Raw genomic sequence first — 17,584 nt, forward strand, 5'->3', positions numbered from 1 at the left:
TATAATAATATGAATACATAATAAGAACACATTTAGCACTATTTGAATTGTCTTGTATAATGTTATCAGAAGGTGGAATTCAAATAAAAATAATGGAGTACATACATAAACGTGTCATAGTGATGTTAGTAGAATAATACAGAAACAGATTTCAAGGTCATTTCCCTTATCTTCTGAAAAGTCATTAAAACCATCTTTGTGTCCTTCTTTCCTCTCAGGCCCTTATTACATACATCAAATTTTTCATTGTAGAAAGATTGGAACATCCAGAAAAGTATAGAGAACACATATTTATAGGTCTCAATTATCTCCAATAATTCTACTAGAAACAATCATTGTTCACATTTTATATCGTCCCAGTCTATTTTATGTATACGTGATTATATTATGTACAATGTGTATTGTATATATGAAATTAGGATTGTATTGAATACTATTCTGGTACCAGTTTTTCTTATTACATATCTACATTTTCCCCAATATCAATTAGTTTTCTAAAATGTGGAAAGTGTATTTTTGTGGGTGAAGGGCACACACGCACGCACACACACACACACACACACACACACACACATATATATATATGTATATTCAAAGCCAGCCTCAGCAATGACGAGGCACTAAGCAATTCAGTGAGACCCTGTCTCTAAATAAAATACAAAAAAGGAAAAAAGGGCTGGGGATGTGACCTGGTGGTCAAGTGCTCCCAAGTTCAATCCCTGTACTAAATAAATGCATGAGATGGCTGGCGCACGCACACACACACACACACACACACACACACACACACACACACACGTCTTTATTAATATAAACTTTAAAAAGCTTTAAATTATAAAAATTGTATTTTCTTTTTTGCCTTACTTAGAAAGTAAAATTCCCCTGTGAATATACTTCTCCCTAACACTTTGGAATGTACTTGAAGCCAGATTTAAAGATAGGTAGTCAGTGTAGTTAGGTAAATCAGGTTTAATATCTAGTAAAATCCAAAATGAAGGCCATGTTGAGAATGAAGTCTGGGAAAAGCAGAAGAACTCTTGGAATGTTAATGTCCCCAAGGCCTGGAGCCCATCCCAAAGAAATGTTAATGAAACAGCTCCCAGCAAACTAGAAGATGCAAACCCAAAAGTCCTTCCTGCCCAGATTACTTCTTTGGCCCACCTGTGCCCCACCCTTCCGGCCTTCCCACCTACATTACATTCCATCACTGAAAGATAACAGAACAAAGGACAGGAATGGGAGGAAAAACTAGATGAAGACCTTAGCTATAAAAGGGGAACACATTCACCCTTCCAGGGATTCTACCTCATGGGTCCCCTTCTTCCTCCGGGAGAAGTCTTCTGCTGTCCTTTAATAAAGCCTCTACTTTCCACTCTAAACTTGCCTTGGCGTGCTTCTCTAGTGTTATACTTCAACATTGGGGAAGCAAGGACTCCTCACCGGTAAACAACGGTAACATAATCATTGTTCTTTGCCAGGGAGATTGGCTATAGGACCTCCATAGACTTTAACATCTGTGGATGCACCAGTCCCTTACATGAACTGACAGTGTCTGCATATAAGCTATGCGCATCCTGCTATATATTTTATCTAACAGAATGTAAATGATATATAAATTGTTGTTATACTATGTTGTTTAAGGAATAATGACAAAAATAAGTCTGTACATTTTTGGGACACAATTTTTTGCCTGTATACTTTATCATTTTAGATTCAACCAACCACAGATGTGGAATCTAGGCTTATGGAAATCCAACTGTATAGTCATCACTTGTAATGGAATTTTTAAATAGTCAAATAGTAATTTATCATACAAATTTACCATAATTTAATCAATACCCTATCATTGAGCATTTAAGCTATTTACTACGTTTCATTATTATCAATAAATGTTTTGAGACCCCTGAATAGTTTTTCAACAAAATCATCCAAAATATCATATCCTATTCTTTTTTATTATATTTTTTGGTGGTACTATGCACTGAACCGAGAGGCCCTCTACCACTGAGCCACATCCCCAACCCTTTTTAAAAATTTCAGACATGATCTCACCAAGTTGCTCAGGCTGGCCTCCAACTTGCCCATCCTTTAGTAGTTGGGATTATAGCCACAGGTAACCAGAATCCATCATCTCCTATTCTTATACATATCCAAGAGCTCATGAATTTCAGTTCTTAACTTCTTTGAATCTCAGTCCTTATCTGTACATTGAGGTGGATCAGAATTCTAATACATTCCCAGTTCTTGAAAAAAAAAAATTGAGTTCTACACATAGTAGGTCCTTAATAATTGGGTAAAACAATTCTTCGAAGTCTTACAAGAACCATGTCTTTCAAATGAGTACAAAGAAGACATATGTATATGTACTTCAAAACTTGGGATCCAAGTTTGGAGATTTTCTGTAAAATACAAATACATACATTATTGGAATGAAAAACAAAAATCTCACTAATTTAAGATTAAAAATAAACTTTTTTGGAAGAAATTCTTATTTCTGGGTATGCTGCTTTGACTTCTGCCCCAGAAGTCAGGGTTTATTTCCCACCATCATTAGAAAAGGATGCAAGGTTTTGATTAAGAGGAAAGGCTCCTCAGTTAACTCAAAACATTTGACAGTGTTATTCTTGCAGTAGCCAAGATATCTGAAGTTGTCTTGGCCCAGGAATGTAAACACACATTCCACTCATTTTACTCTTTCATTCCAGAACCTGCCAGAGGGTAAGGTTTGTTTGATGTTACTACTTCTTAAACCTGTTTCATCTTGTTTTCTGCAATTGTGTCAAACTTCAGTTTTGCTTTTATGAAAACCAAAAGGCCAATGCCTTTACAAACATACTTACATGATATATGGACTACTGGGTACAGTTAATTTTTATTTCTTAATTCATTTCACAACCAATGAATTGCTTTCACAATCATAAACTCTACCTCAAGTGCCACATCACATACCACGAGCTTGCTTTAAGAAAAAAAAAAGTTTTTAAGAGACACAGATTTCGAGGGTGAAAGGAATAAAAAAGTGAACTAAAAAGACAACCAGATTTTTCTATCACAGAAAGGCATGCACAAAACCTTAATTACGACATTTCAAAATCGAAATGGACTACAGAGCTCGGTTTTTCCTACAAAAATTATTCGTAGCAAGAAAAAGAGCTATTTTAAGCAAACTGTCAGGCCTTTAATTTTCTACGCTCTAAGTAGAAAATCTAAAAAAAAAATTTCACTTTTACTTCCTAGATCCAGAGGGCAAGTTCTTTTCCTTTCTCTTGTCTTCTTTTCAAGCATTAATTTAAAAATTTTAAGTCGTTTGAAAGGCTGCTTTGAAATTCACAAGCCCAAATTGGCACGCGGTACAAAAGCAGGACACCATCACGGTCAAACAAACTCATTCCGCCGCGACGTCTTTGGTCTTCCTCGAGTAGGGACAAGAAAGCCACCAGCCTCCGAAAGGCCCCGGGACTAGCTGTTGAAAAGGACCAGCACCCTCTGTTCAACTTTGCTCCAGGAGCTCTGGGGCACCTGGCGGAGGGCGTGGGGCGCAAGCGTTTGTCCCTCGGAGAGTATTTTAGGGACCCTCCCTCTACGGCCTAAGGTGACTTTGCAAGCCAATCTGCAGCGTTTTCTCCAAGGTTTAGAAACTCGTTTACCCAAACGGAGGTAAACCCACCTGCCCATCTCCGGGGGCCGCCAATCCAGCGGGCACCACGCCCCGGCCGCGGGCGGGTTGACCCGGAAGTGCTCGGCGGCAGCGGCGCGCCCAAACTGGCGCACGCGCGCGCGCTCCCCGCGGAACTCCCGCCGGCGGCTCTGCTCTCCCGGAGGCGCGCTCGAGCCGCCGCGGCCAGCGCCAACATGGCCGAGACAAGCGAAGAGGTGGCGGTGCTGGTGCAGCGAGTGGTGAAGGACATCACCAACGCCTTTAGGAGGAACCCGCACATGTGAGTCGCGCCTCTCCTCCGCCACCGGGGGTCGTCGGGGCGGGCGGGAGCGGGACCACGCCTGGAGCCGACCTCGGGCGGCGGGCGGACCGTGGGTTTTGGCCCACGCGCCCTTCCGAGGAGGCTGAGCGAGGTCGGGCGGACCCGTCTGCCCGGGGGGCCGGCCTTATGGGTGTCCGGACGCGCTGGCGGGCGAGTCTATTAGAAATGACCTGGAAAATTAAGAAGGATCGACTTTGTTTGGCATTGTGTCCCCATCCTTTCCCAGGAGTTCTCGGAACTTGAATGACTTCACCTTTAGGTTCTCAACCTACATGCGTTTAAGGTACATGGGTACACACAACAGTGTGGCTCTCTGTGTGCTTTGTAGGCACAACTCTTTCAGCTACATCCCGGCTGTTGCTAAGAGGGCTTACCTATCTTCTTATTCTTAACGGGCCAAAACCCCGTCAGTTTACTAAGTAAAGGTAGTTTGAGGCTGCTTTTGACTTCAGCTTTGCTCATCACAAGATTGTAAAGTGACTCCAATGAAACATTGGGTTTCGAAGGTTAACAGAGCTCTTTGAAGAGTGAGCCTGTAAGCATAATGTACTCTGGGATAGAACTATCAAACCTCGACACTTTTTAGCATGATCTGATTCATAGTTACAAGGAAGCATAATAACTGGTTTTTATCCTAGCACTGCTGCCCTTTTAACCGGACATTACAGGACTGACAGACAAGTTATCTCTTCCTGGAACTTCCTTTCCATTTTGCTTCCAGCACTCTGGGAAGATACCACAAGATTGTACGCGTTCTGACACTTTTCCTTTATTTAACTAGTGAAAAGGAAGCTATTAAAAAGAGTTGTCTACAACATTGTACAAGAGTGAGGGAGAAGCAAGAGTGTAGTTCCTTTTGCATCCCTCCTCATCCCCAGAGAAAGAAACAAAGAATGCAGTTTTGCATTATTTTCACTTTAATTGTTTATGGAGTTTATTTTAAATATTTTATCCTTTAAACTGGGGCACATGAATTATTCTTTTTAAGTGTTCCACCCCTTCAGCTTTTCTGCCTAAAAGAAGTACCAAACCTACATTTTAACAAAGTGTTCTTTTCCTCCAAGGTGATGCTAAAAGAATTAAGAAGCCCTCAGATGTCTTGCTCCCTTGTGGCACACAATTGGACACCTGCAACTGTGCCTCATTAAAAACAAAACACTGCTGACCTCAAAAAACACCTGCCACCTCTGACAGGACACCCTTCCTTTCGTTTATGACTGTTGCCTTTTTCAAAATCAGTATTTGGAATAACTTCCTGGCAGTAACCATAGTGGTTGCTGGGCTTTGTAAAGAATGCTTTGATGCCTGGTTGCATGTCAGCCTTTCAATCCTTATTTGAAACTGGGAGCTTCAGTACAAATAAGACACACCCTCAAAAACAAGTTGGACTAACGAAGATCCTCTTTTCTCGTCACTGGTGTTATTTTTCTAGAAGAAATTGGAGCAGAATTAGGAGTCTAATAAATACAGTATTCACCTTAGTTTCTCTTTGAGGTAGACTAAATGTATCATTTTCTATTTGAAAAAACAGACTATTTCTGATTGAGTGTTAAAGGGTTTGGCAGGTTGACAAAATGCAGTTTGGAACTTGTCCCAATTCTTCTGGATCGTATTTATCAAAACTCATAAAGGACTTAAACCCTTTAAGTCCTAAAAATACAAACCTTCCCTTCATATTTTTCTGTGAAATGTCATTAAAATATCTTGTACCAGTATGCAACTTAAAATTTTATTAATAAGCATTGGGTCATTTAGGATTTAAAAGTTAGCGATAAGTTAGGTGTGAAATAATTTGAAATAATGGCAAGTAACATAGATCTGAGACATTTATATAGCTTCATTAGCTTATTTAATATTAGCAGCTGTATTTTAGCACATATTTCTTACAGTAAAAATAACTTTAATAATATTGTAATGCATCTTTTAAAATTTCTTATAATTTGTTTTTTTTTTAAATTGCTGATACCTGTTTCTGTAATTTAGCCATTTTACTTCCTAAATAAGGGGTTATGTATTTATTTTAAAAAGGAAGAATGTTGTTACCTTTAACATTAGTATCTAATTACAATATTTTAAAAGTTTTATTCTTTTTGTTTTCCTTTTTTTTCCAAATACAAGGTAGATTATAATTTTGTTTGCTGACATCTACTCCTTTGAATATATTGACTTTTGCCTACATAGAAATAGCTAATCAGGAATAGTCAAAGGTACAGTAAATGAGATGTGGATTCATTACCCTCTGTCAGCCTCAGTTTCTTCTTGATCTTGTAAGGCTAATGAGAACACAAGAAAATCATCTCACACAGTCTTACTTAGTTGCCATTAGGCAAATACTAGACTCAACCTGAATCTCTATGTTCTTTGCTGAAAATATAGTGACCAAATGAATGATGAATATGAAATACTTTATAAAATGGAAAATAACCTGGCAAATTTTGTTTATATTCATTAGTTGACTCTTAGAGAATCCTTATTCATTCTCTGTAACTAAAGGCTTGATCTAGGGATAGGCATTAACCCAACATACAGTCCTTATATTAATGTGGAAAACAGCTGTTTACAGTTAATCAGGGTCACATTAAAGTTATGAATAAGACTATTTTTACTGTATTGATTGTTTAACAGTTTTGAGGTGCTAGAGGTACCATCTTCACTGTACGGAATAAGAAGATGTATAAAATAATATTTCTTGTACTGAAGGCACTCAGGAATTTCTGATGATGAAAATGTTCTGTATCTGTGCCATACTAGCCATATGTAACTGTCAAACACTTGAAATTAGCCTAATGTGAATGAGTAATCAAATTTAATTTTTTTTTTTTTTTTGCTTTAAGTTGATTTATGGCCTCATAAGTCCAGTGACTACTGTATTACATGGTCTAGATCTAGCTGAAGGCCTAAGATCTACAGGCTTGAACAGTAAAGTAACCTTGCAAAGCAGTTAACGGTAAAAGCTATATTAACAGTATGGTAAGTACATACTGTGAGTGTTAGAAGTAGAGGGGAGGCTGGGGATATCTGGGCTCTTAGGGGAGGTGGATTTTAAGCTAATTGAAGTCTGGTTAGGATTTAGAGTCTCAGGCTAAGATGTTCTAAGAGCAGAGAAATAACCAACAGTAGCAAAATGAGAAGCTACTGAAGAGACAGATCATGAAAGTCTTTAGCTATCAGGTTGAATTTATTTCATTCCATTCATATGTTCTGCAAAAGAGCACCTCTTTTGACAGACACAATGCTTGTTTCTGGAGGTAGTAGACTAGGAGTTGGGTGTCAGTTTGTCAACAGGCCAGATATGGAATCCTCCTTTAGTGGAACTTAAAACAAATCAGTATATACAGATTATGGAAAGAGGCAGAAAGAGTAATTATAAAGAGTGTTTTGAAAGAATAATAACAGGGAGGCCTTACTTAGGTTAGAAGGTCAAGATGCTTCTTTCTGAGGAAATAGTAATTAATAAATTGAAACGTGAGGGATGAAGGATAGTTGGTTTGGGAAAGTATACTTCTAAGCAGATCCCATTGGAAATCTGTAAGGAAATAGTAATGACAGGCACTTTTAAATTGTCTGCCAGTTGAATTGAAGAATAGGAAACCAAAAGATCTAAAGTTTTCTTTTTTTATTGCTGCCAGGGATTGAACTCAGGGGCACTCTATGACTGAGGCACATCCCCAACCCTATTTTGTGTTTTTATTTAGAGACAGAGTGTCACTGAGTTGCTTAGTGCCTCAATTTTTCTGAGGCTGGCTTTGAACTCTCAATCTTCCTGCCCCAGCCTCCCACACTGGGATTACAGGAATGTGCCACCACGCCCAGCCAGGATCTACAATCTTGTGTTAGGATTTTATATTTAAATTTTGTTTAAACAGTAGTATCATTGTAAAAGTTTGGTTATAGGGTTTGAGAGACATTTATTTACTGACTGCATAAACAAGACTGTTTTCTCATTTGTAAAATGAGAATCAATTTTTGCTGTTCAAGATTATTGTGCAGTATAAAAGAAATCATGTAAAACCTAATACAACTTTATAATAAACAATATACAGTAGTCATTTGTGTACCTTTTTTCTAAGAGTTGTAATGTAATTTTAGTGACAAAGTTGATAGTCCAATGAGAAAGTCTGGGAGGTCTCTGAAGTATCTTAATCACTAGTAGAGTTTCAGTTATCAATTGGCAAGAGTCATTAGATATTTTACTATTATTTGGTCTTTGTGGAAAGAACTCCACATTAATAAAAAAGAATAACAGAAACCAAAGTATTATTAGATTAAAAAGGTATGTGCCATTTTCTGAATACTTAGGCTGTTTTCTGTTCAGTATGCAACATTACAAGGGTTCAGATTTAGTATTTGGAGATTGTCCATCCTTTCTAAGAGGGAAGCTGGTCAATACTTTAGTGAATACTATGTGAATTTATTCTAGTTGACTTATGATGTTTCTGAAGAGTATAGACAAGAAAAACTAAGGGTGGATCAAAGTCAATAGCCATGTTATGTGAACCTTGAACTTCATCAGGAAGCCAGTGGAACCCTTAAGAAAATTTTGTGAGGAAATAACCAGAAATGTATTTGATATTTATAGTACATTCATTATAGCCATTAAAATATAATTTAATTATGTAGGAAAACGTTTAATGTGAATTGCTAAGTTTTATTTAAAAAGAATTATGTCCAGTATTTCACTTTTTGTAAAATACATAGGGGGAAAAAGGGACGGGGGTGAGTACCCAAACATTAATAGTGGTAGAGAGATGAAAGATTGCTTTTAGGTTTTTTGTTTTTTTTTTTCACACCTTTTCCTTGAATATGAAATTAGAATTTAAGCTGCCAGAACTCTAGAAGGAATTGGTCTAAATGCTATTTTGCTTTTCACTCTACTGCCAGGGGTTTGATCTAAGTATTAGGAGGCCCAGATTTTAATTTAGCTGCTAGCCTTAGGTAATCCCTTTAACCCCATTGAACTTCAGTTTCCTCATCTGATAAAATGAGACTAGAGGAATGAGGTCCCTTGCAATTTTAGAATGATTCTGGAATCCTGTTCTAAATTGTCTGAAAAAAAGTGGACTATGACCTAAGGGACTAGGCACAGAAGTCTGAAATCAAACTGTTATTTGGAAGCTGACTGACCTGCCTATAAAGTAAATTTTTTTTTTTTTAAGAAAACATCAAAATCACTGTATATAAGGGTCAGATAACTTGGCAAAGGCTTAATATTCTTTTCCTCAACTTCTCATTATCTATTAACCAAGGAACTTCACTGGCTGACCTCAGACTCTTAAATGAATTAATGATAACATACTTCATTTTTGCTTAGTACTTGGTAGTTTACCACATTCTTCACATTGTATCACTTTGTTTTTATAACAGGGAAGACATTATTTTCCCTGTATTTCAGATGAAGATCCTGATGTCAAGTGACTTAGCAGATTCACATTAATTGTCATTGGTAGACCAATTACAATCTTGGAATTTCCACTGAGTGCTTTTGTCTGTACATGTTTTCCCTATAGCTTTGCATTTAGTATGATTGTTTTCAGTCTTACATACAAATAGTTGTTTTGGGGATGGGGATGTGGCTCAAGTGGTAGCTCGCTCACCTGGCATGCGTGCGGCCCAGGTTCGATCCTCAGCACCACATACAAAACAAAGATGTTGTTTCCGCCGAAAACTAAAAAGTGAATATTAAAAATTCTCTCTCTCTCTCTCTCTCTCTCTCTTTCTTTCTTAAAACAAACAAAAAAAATAGCTGCTGACTTTTTCTGTCATAAAATTTGAAAACTGGATGAGACCAACTCATTTCCTTTACTAAAGGTATAATGCAATTCTATCTCTTTACAAATGAAGAAACTGAGGTCTGAGAGGTGAAAGTGACATTTGACCCATGCTGTTTTCATTACACTATGTTAACAATCAGGGGTAATGTTCCTTTGGAGGGTCAAGAAGTTATAACATTTGTAAATTATGTATTTGAATAATCACTGATGTGCAAGGATAATCAGCCTTTCACTAAGCAATTTTTAAGCACCTGATATCTCCAAGGCATTTTTGTGTTTTGAAAGTATTTCTTAAAAGAAGGGTAGTCAATCAAAGCAATGTGTTTTTTAATTGTGCAGATGTCTTTGTTCTATAATTTAGGTAGTTGGGCATTTTATTTTTGGTACAGCTAGTGAGCAAGGCAGGTTTTTACATTTTGAATTTAAGTTTAAAACCAAAAAACCAAAATCGCTTCCCCATAACAGATTATACCAGAAGCCAGGATTTTTTTTAATTGTTACTATAACATTTTTTTGACTCCTGCAGTTCTTTGAAGTTTTTTAAGTAGTTATTAGATCTTAACAGAATTTTCTGAATAGTTAAGATTGAAGGATTTTTTTTCTTTTACTAATTTTAGCTTATTTTTTATATTCTACTTTGTATGGTAATCCTGAGTACCGTCAATTGTCATATATTACTCCAGTATACAAGATGTGTCTAGTTGTTCTAATAATGAATTAGACACATTTTAGCTTAATATCAAGTATAAATGCAAAACATATTGAAATACTGGACGTTATCCTCAGATGCCTTTTTAGCATTGTCCCCGTTCTTCCTACGTAATTTTATTTATATAACTGGAATGACAGAGTGGTAACATTTTATTATAGATACAGTCACAACTTTTCAAAAAATTTATCTCTTTATGTCTGGGACCACTTTTTAATTCTTATTTGCATTTTCAGAATCTAACAAAGTACTCAGTACACTGTAGGTACTTGGAAAAAAGTATGATAGTATTGACATGGCATATTAGAACACCTTTGAATCTACCAAACTTATAAGTCAGGACAAAAGAATCTTAGGTCCCACAAGCTTCTCAAGAGTTAAATTAGTTAGAATTGTAGTGACTTGCATCCCCTAGGGTACCCTTGTTTATTGATATATCCCTGTGTTGCTAATGAAGTGATCAGTAGAAAGTAGGTTGCCTCTGAGCTCTCTAAGAGTTTCTAGGAGGGATTTTATTTAGATCCACAGCCCTTTACCAATTTGTGATGATGAGCTAACAAAACGGGGTTTTTTTTTTTCTTAAAACCTGCAGTTGAACAGGTTTGCCCCCTGTAGTAGTAGTCTATCGAATAACTATGTTCTTGGCAAGGGAATCCCAGGGACTTATACCATACACAAACTCTGAAACCTAGTTTTTCATTCTGTTTTTTAAAGACACATTTTAAAAATCTATAGATACTCAGGGGCTGGGGTTGTAGTGTAGTTCAGTGGCAGAGCCTAGCACGTGTGAGGCACTGGGTTCAATCCTTAGCACTGAATAAAATAAACAAATAAAATAAAGGCATTCTGTCCATCTACAACTATAAATTTTTTAAAAAAGAATTCATAGATACTAAGCATTATTTATTTCAACTACTTTTGTTATAAGAATTCTCGTTATTCATTGAATAAAGATCATTCTATTTGAGAAAGGATGCTTCATGTAGGCAAGAATAGGTTTAGCAAAACATTTTTTGTTTGCTGGTTTACTATGTTGTTAAGTTAAGTGACCTACATATTGCTTATTAAATCTCAGCTTACATTGTGGTCAAGGAGGGATATTGATGCTACCACAAATCAAAATGATCAAATTCTGAAATGTATTTTGTGTTTTGACTTTTACTAGGGTGTTTTGTTTTGTTTTCAGAAGAGTAGAAAGGGGGAAAAATGGCTTACTAACAACATAACTTTGACAATTTGTGTTTGTTCCATATACATTTATTAGCAGGCAGGCTGAAACAGTTTGTGCAGTTTTTTAAAACAGGAGTAATATAAGTAACTAAACAATTTAAAATATAAAAATAAAATTCTTTCTCAATTCCTTTCTTTCTCCAAAAATTTCTTGATATCCTTCCAAGAAAAATTTTAATGTATCTGTATATTGTTAAAGAAATTATACAAAAGGCTTTGTGCTGTACATTGTGTTTAGCATTTTTAAAAAAATTTCATTTAGTATACCTTGGCAAAAACTTTTCATATCAGCATATTCAAATCTATGTTATTTTTTAACAATTTTTATATGAATGGGCTATTCTTAGTTTACCAGTCTTACATTGATAAACATATAGATTGTTTACTGTTTTGTTGCAATGTTGTAGTGAAAATCCTATCTGTACATTTTAGAACAGGATCATTTGAGCAGTGAAGTTGTTTATAATTTTGAAGACATTTTCAAATTGCCATCCAAAGGTATCAATTTTAACTCCTGTCAACAGAGAGTAATGCAGCATACTCATTTTCCATACTCTTTTCATTGTCAACAACCCGAGGTTTTTTTGTTATTGTTTTTTATTTCTACTAGTCTAGTAGGTAAGCTAAATAATATTTTAAAGGGAAATATTTTTTAAGTATTCTGAAGAATTAGGAAATTTTTGAAAAGCCCAAAACCATCTTTATTTCTTTTTTATGTTTTACATATTAAGAGATGAAATTGGCCTGATCCCATGCCCTGAAGCAAGGTATAACCGAAGTCCCATAGTCCTGGTTGAAAACAAACTTGGTGTGGAGAGCTGGTGTGTCAAGTTCCTTTTACCATACGTCCACAATAAGCTCCTTTTGTACAGAACGAGAAAGCAATGGCTGAACAAAGATGGTAAGTATCAATCATGTGTCTTCCTCTGGTTTTTAGAAGCAGCTTGGAATATAGTGAGAAAAGGCCTCATTTGGTTGTTGATATTCCTGAATTCCAGTTTCAATTCTTCCCTTCACTGCCTGGGCATGTGTGAGGTGAGGAATTTGGACTAGATCGTTAGTTTTCAGATTTTGCAACCACAGTGATTATATGGCAGTGCCTTAAGCAGAATTCTAAGCCACCTGCTACAACTAGAACAGTTTTGATTTACCTGTTAATAATTGAGGTCATTTTAAAGATTTTATTCGAAGATCGAATCTTATGGCTTTTAAATAAAAATTTGACTATTACTGAAGAGGACTGTTACCCTACTCCTGTTACCTTTGATTTCTGATCCTTTAGCATTTCATGGGCAATAGAAATTGTTTTTGTAGCACTGCAGATGAGATAACAGAGGTGTGTGTGGTGGTGGTAGTTATACTGTGAACCAGCCCAGTGATTTATGAATATACCATTGCACTGTGAATCCCAATTGAGCTGTGGCCTTCTGAGTCCTGCTTTTGTGCTGAAATGGGGGTGGAGGAGTCAGAGCATCCAATCTCCAAAACAATTCTTTACTGCAAGAGATAATCCTTAATTACCCAACCTGGGTTTTTTTCTTAGCATTCTCTCAAATTAGCCTCTGTGTTTATCCTTTTGGTCTCACCTTAGGTCTTACTTTGGGGCACAGTAGTCACCTAACACCATGTCCTGAACTGTTTTTATAAAACTTCTTTCTCTTCCCACATACAGCAGTACGTTCAAAAGTGCTCAGTGTGCCTGTGGGCTGATTTTGAATGAGAACTTTGTTTTCTGGAGAATTTTAATTTCCAGTTTGGTAGCCATTACCAAGGGCCTACTCATACCAGAGCTATTCTAAGTACTGTGGAAGATAAAAGATGAATAATACATGGTCCCTTTATTTCAGAAGTTTACAGTTGAGTGACAGTGTCTTTGAGGGTGTGAGATGGAGAAGAGTGTTGCCAAAGGTATCATATACTGATTTTTCTAAATGCATCTCGGCATTAATATATTGTCATAATAGGTTAACCCTTTTCCTGTTAGACCATAAAAAGAGTCTGCTTTGAAGATTTAATAAGAAGTAGTTTCTATTTTGCATTTGATTGTTTCGCTTGATGTTTTATTTAGCTTTTTGTTGCTGTGACCAAAAGAACTGACCAGAAGGAAAAATTTATTTGGTGTTCAAAGGTTCAAAGGTCTCAGTCCATAGATGGCAGGCTCCATTGTTCTGTGTCTGAGGTGAGACAGAACATCATGGAGGAAGGTGTGCATGGAGGAAAGTAGACATGACAATCAGAAAGCAAAGAGATCCCCTCACCATGGACAAAATATAAACTCTAAAAGCACACCCCCAGGGGTCCACCTCTTCCAGCCATACCTTACCTACAGTTACCACACAGTTAATACTTTTACATGGATTAATGTACTGATTAGGTTAAGGCTCTCATTACACAATCATTTCACCTCTAAATTTTCTTACAGTATCTTAACATATGAGCTTTTCTGGGATACTTCATATCTAAACCAGTAGTTCTTTAATATATATTTCTCAATTATATCAACTTAGATATAAATTTTGAGGTAAAAGTTTAGACATAAATGTAAGGGTATTTGTCTTTCGGTAGATCCTCTATAATTGTTCCATTACTATATCATAGGCTTCAGTAACATTGAGGTAAAAGTTAACATCACCAATCCTTCATGTTATTTTTGCCAAACAAAGCTGCATTGTTTGTATTTTGATAAGAAATATACAATTGAGCCAATATATAACTAATTTTGCAGGTGGGGGGTGCTGGTTGAGTGGATTAGAGGGATTCTCTAGTAGAAAAGAAATAGAGTTTTTAAAAGCCAAAGGCTGTGTTGGTTTCAAAGCATTAGCTTTTGCCCATTCATGTATGCTAACTCTACCCACCTCCTTCCTGTGTCCATCTACATCCTTCTTTCCATTTCTGTTTCTTGCCCTTCTGGGCTCTGTGGCTTTGTTCTATCTCCTTATCACATACGTTTAGTCTTGATAGGCCCAGGAGGACCCTTGAAGATTAAATGGTTAAGCTCACTCACTCAAATATCTGGGGTCTTAGCTTTAAGTTCTGTATTGACTACATATGCATGGAAGTAGGTTTTGAGTTTATCCTTATCATGTGTCCTTATGGGAGCAATTTTCAATTTCACTTTTTTTTTTTTGGTGGGCAGGGAGGTGGTTTAATGTGGTATCACGTGTAACTCAGGTTTATATTATTAGTAAAAATAAGGAAGTAAATTTCTGAGTGACAGAAAAAGATCTGAAAATGTTAATATGAATATTCTGCTATTTTTATGAACTGAAGCAATTAGAGCTTTGAGGTAAATCTTGCTAAGAAATAAAATGTCGAAATTGTTTTAAAAAAAGTTATTTAATGGAAATGGCATTCCTTTAAAACCAGTTTTGAAGAAAATACTATATGTATAAAAAGAGTCAAGTGAAGAAAACTGACAACTTACAGAACAGTTTCACAATGTCAGTGTCTGGATGATTGATCAGGCCAGAATTTATAGGCATCCTTGTAAGAATGTATTCTGTAATTCAAGGTGATTTGTACTCCCAAGATAGTTTTTTCCTTCTTGACCAAACTGAATTCATGTTCTTGTTAACATGTCAAGTTCCTTAGGTATTTGGAAAACAGTTAGTTAGCGATTGGTGGGTGTTTTTTTTTAAAGCCTATAATAGTAATAGCCATATTTGCTTTGGGAGAGGAATGATACTATAATTCAGATTTTTTAGAAATCCATGGCAAATACAAAGCAAGAAAGATGAACACATTAGGAACCCTGACTGGGCAGAGCTTTCTACTGCACTCTCTCTGAATGTGCCATATTGTCATCTTTTTTCACTCTTACTTTTCTCACAACCACAACACTCTCCTCCCCCACCCCTGCCCAATCCCAATCCAAAACTGAGCTCATTTGTTTTGCTAGCTAGGCCTTCATTATTTCTGGAGAAATGTTATTACTTCATAACTGGTCTACCCCATTTTTATGCTCTTCAATAATCCATGCCCTTCATGCTACCAACTAATCATTTCAAACAATACTTCTAGTAACATTTCTTAAAAACCATTTGAGAGAATCTTTATTGAAATATATATCTGCTTATCTTATTTCATGATGCCTTCAGTCATTGTAGACTTCAGACGCTTCAGCATAGTATTTAAGGCTTTTCACAGTCTGTTCCTAGCCTACCTCACCAGACTTTTCTTCTACTTGATATTCAACATCAAAGGCTGCAGATTCTCCACCCCCAGGCTGACGCTTGTCTACAGATAGGTTATGCTTTGGCTTGTATAAAGTTTTAAAAATTGTTCTTAATTAATTGAATAAATGTGTAAAAATCAGGATGAAAATTGGGATTTCTGTCATCACTTATAAAATCAGAAGGCTTGGCTGTGCAAGTTTATGCACAGCAACAATTGGCCAAGTCTCAAGACCTCTGCTTTTCTTAACTGAGCAAGTCTTGTGGTTTAGCACAGCCTTTTTACACCCCTCAAGCATTGAGTTTTACTTTGCTGCTCTTTTGATATTCATTTGAACACTTCAGGTATTTGCATATGTAGCCATTTGATATACATGCCCCCCACTGCCTGTCTTGGTCAATTCTTTGATGTGGCTGTGTTGTTCTGCCTTACTTTTCTGCCTTTGCTGAGGCCAGTCTCCTGTCTTAATTTCATCACTGGTGTGGTTGTCAGCTTAAGCACACACATGCATATACACAGACTGAACAATGTGAAGCCTGGTAGACAGGAAACAATAATTCTTTGCACTCTTATGGATAAGAGTCCTTTATTCAGATGACTTGCATAATAGTAACACTACACTATATTCTAGTTAATTATTTGAACACTGCTTTTACCTGCTGAATAGTAAATTTGTTAGGAACAGGGAATATGGCTCCTCTTTCTTTGTTTACTTGTCAAACAAATAATGAATTTGGTAAGCAAGAGTTCTAAACTTGAGTCTGGTTGTTTATTCATTGTGTATTTCTTAGCAAGATTTACCTCAATGTCAAGTTCCTTAGGTATTTGGAAGCAGTTAGTTAGCGATTGATGGGGTTTTTATTAAAGCCTATAATAGTAATAGCCATATTTGCTTTGGGAGAGGAATGATACTATAATTCCTCTTTATAGTTTAATCTTGAGCCTCTCTTCGTGAGATCTGAATATACTTGAGGAAGAGATTAACCAATCCAAGTTGACCTTGGATTTATTTCTAGATGCATGAAAATCTTATCAGAGACAGTTTTCAAATCCAGTTACCATTATGATGTGCTCCTGGCCTTGGACCATTTCTAGAATTGCAATGCAGCAAAGAAAGCGAATGAATTTTCCCTGACTTCTGTAGTATCCTTATGTTCTTTCCTTGTGACAGCTGGAATTTAGCTACTTTCTTATGTATAGTGTGTCCTGACTAATTTTTTCCCCCTATGGGTTGATCATATATTGGAGTGTGTATAAGGAACATTTATTTGCTGGTATATGTTCTGGCATTTGGAGAGAGGTCTCTTTAACTTCAAGAGATTATAAGAATTTCAATACCTCTCACCCTTTGGATAAGGCTACAGAAGAAATGTTGATTATATACATTTATCTTTAGATCTTTGCTTCATTCCTTTGTACAAGGGCAGAATATTTGCTGATGGTGTGCTAATGTGGAAAGAGCATGTGTTTGTAGGAAGACAGACCTGGATTAAATTAAATTAAATTTAGTTCATAAAACTAATTCAAATTGAAAACTAGAAATAAATCAGAATTGCAAGGAATAAAAATAATTTCTCAATAATAACATTGAATGCAAATGGCCTAAACTCATACGTTTGCATTCAAAACGTAGACTGGCAGGTTGGATTAAGAAACAAGACTCAACAATATACTATCTCCAGGAGACTCATCTCATAGGCAAAGACATCCACAGAGTGAAG

At 36.4% G+C, this 17,584-nt stretch overlaps 1 protein-coding gene across 1 annotated transcript in view; it reads left to right on the forward strand.

Moving 5' to 3' along the window:
• Positions 1 to 3,804: 3,804 nt before the first annotated feature.
• The window catches only part of Ptar1 (protein prenyltransferase alpha subunit repeat containing 1), a 54,481-nt gene continuing 40,701 nt past the window's right edge, over positions 3,805 to 17,584 (forward strand). The window contains exons 1-2 of the mRNA XM_026389248.2: positions 3,805 to 3,938; positions 12,422 to 12,591. Coding sequence (XP_026245033.1) covers positions 3,853 to 3,938; positions 12,422 to 12,591 — 256 coding nt within the window. The 5' untranslated portion in view covers positions 3,805 to 3,852. The remainder of the gene's footprint in view (positions 3,939 to 12,421; positions 12,592 to 17,584) is intronic.

Source organism: Urocitellus parryii, chromosome 4 (genome assembly GCF_045843805.1).
Source record: "Urocitellus parryii isolate mUroPar1 chromosome 4, mUroPar1.hap1, whole genome shotgun sequence".
NCBI classification, from domain to species: Eukaryota; Metazoa; Chordata; class Mammalia; order Rodentia; family Sciuridae; genus Urocitellus; species Urocitellus parryii.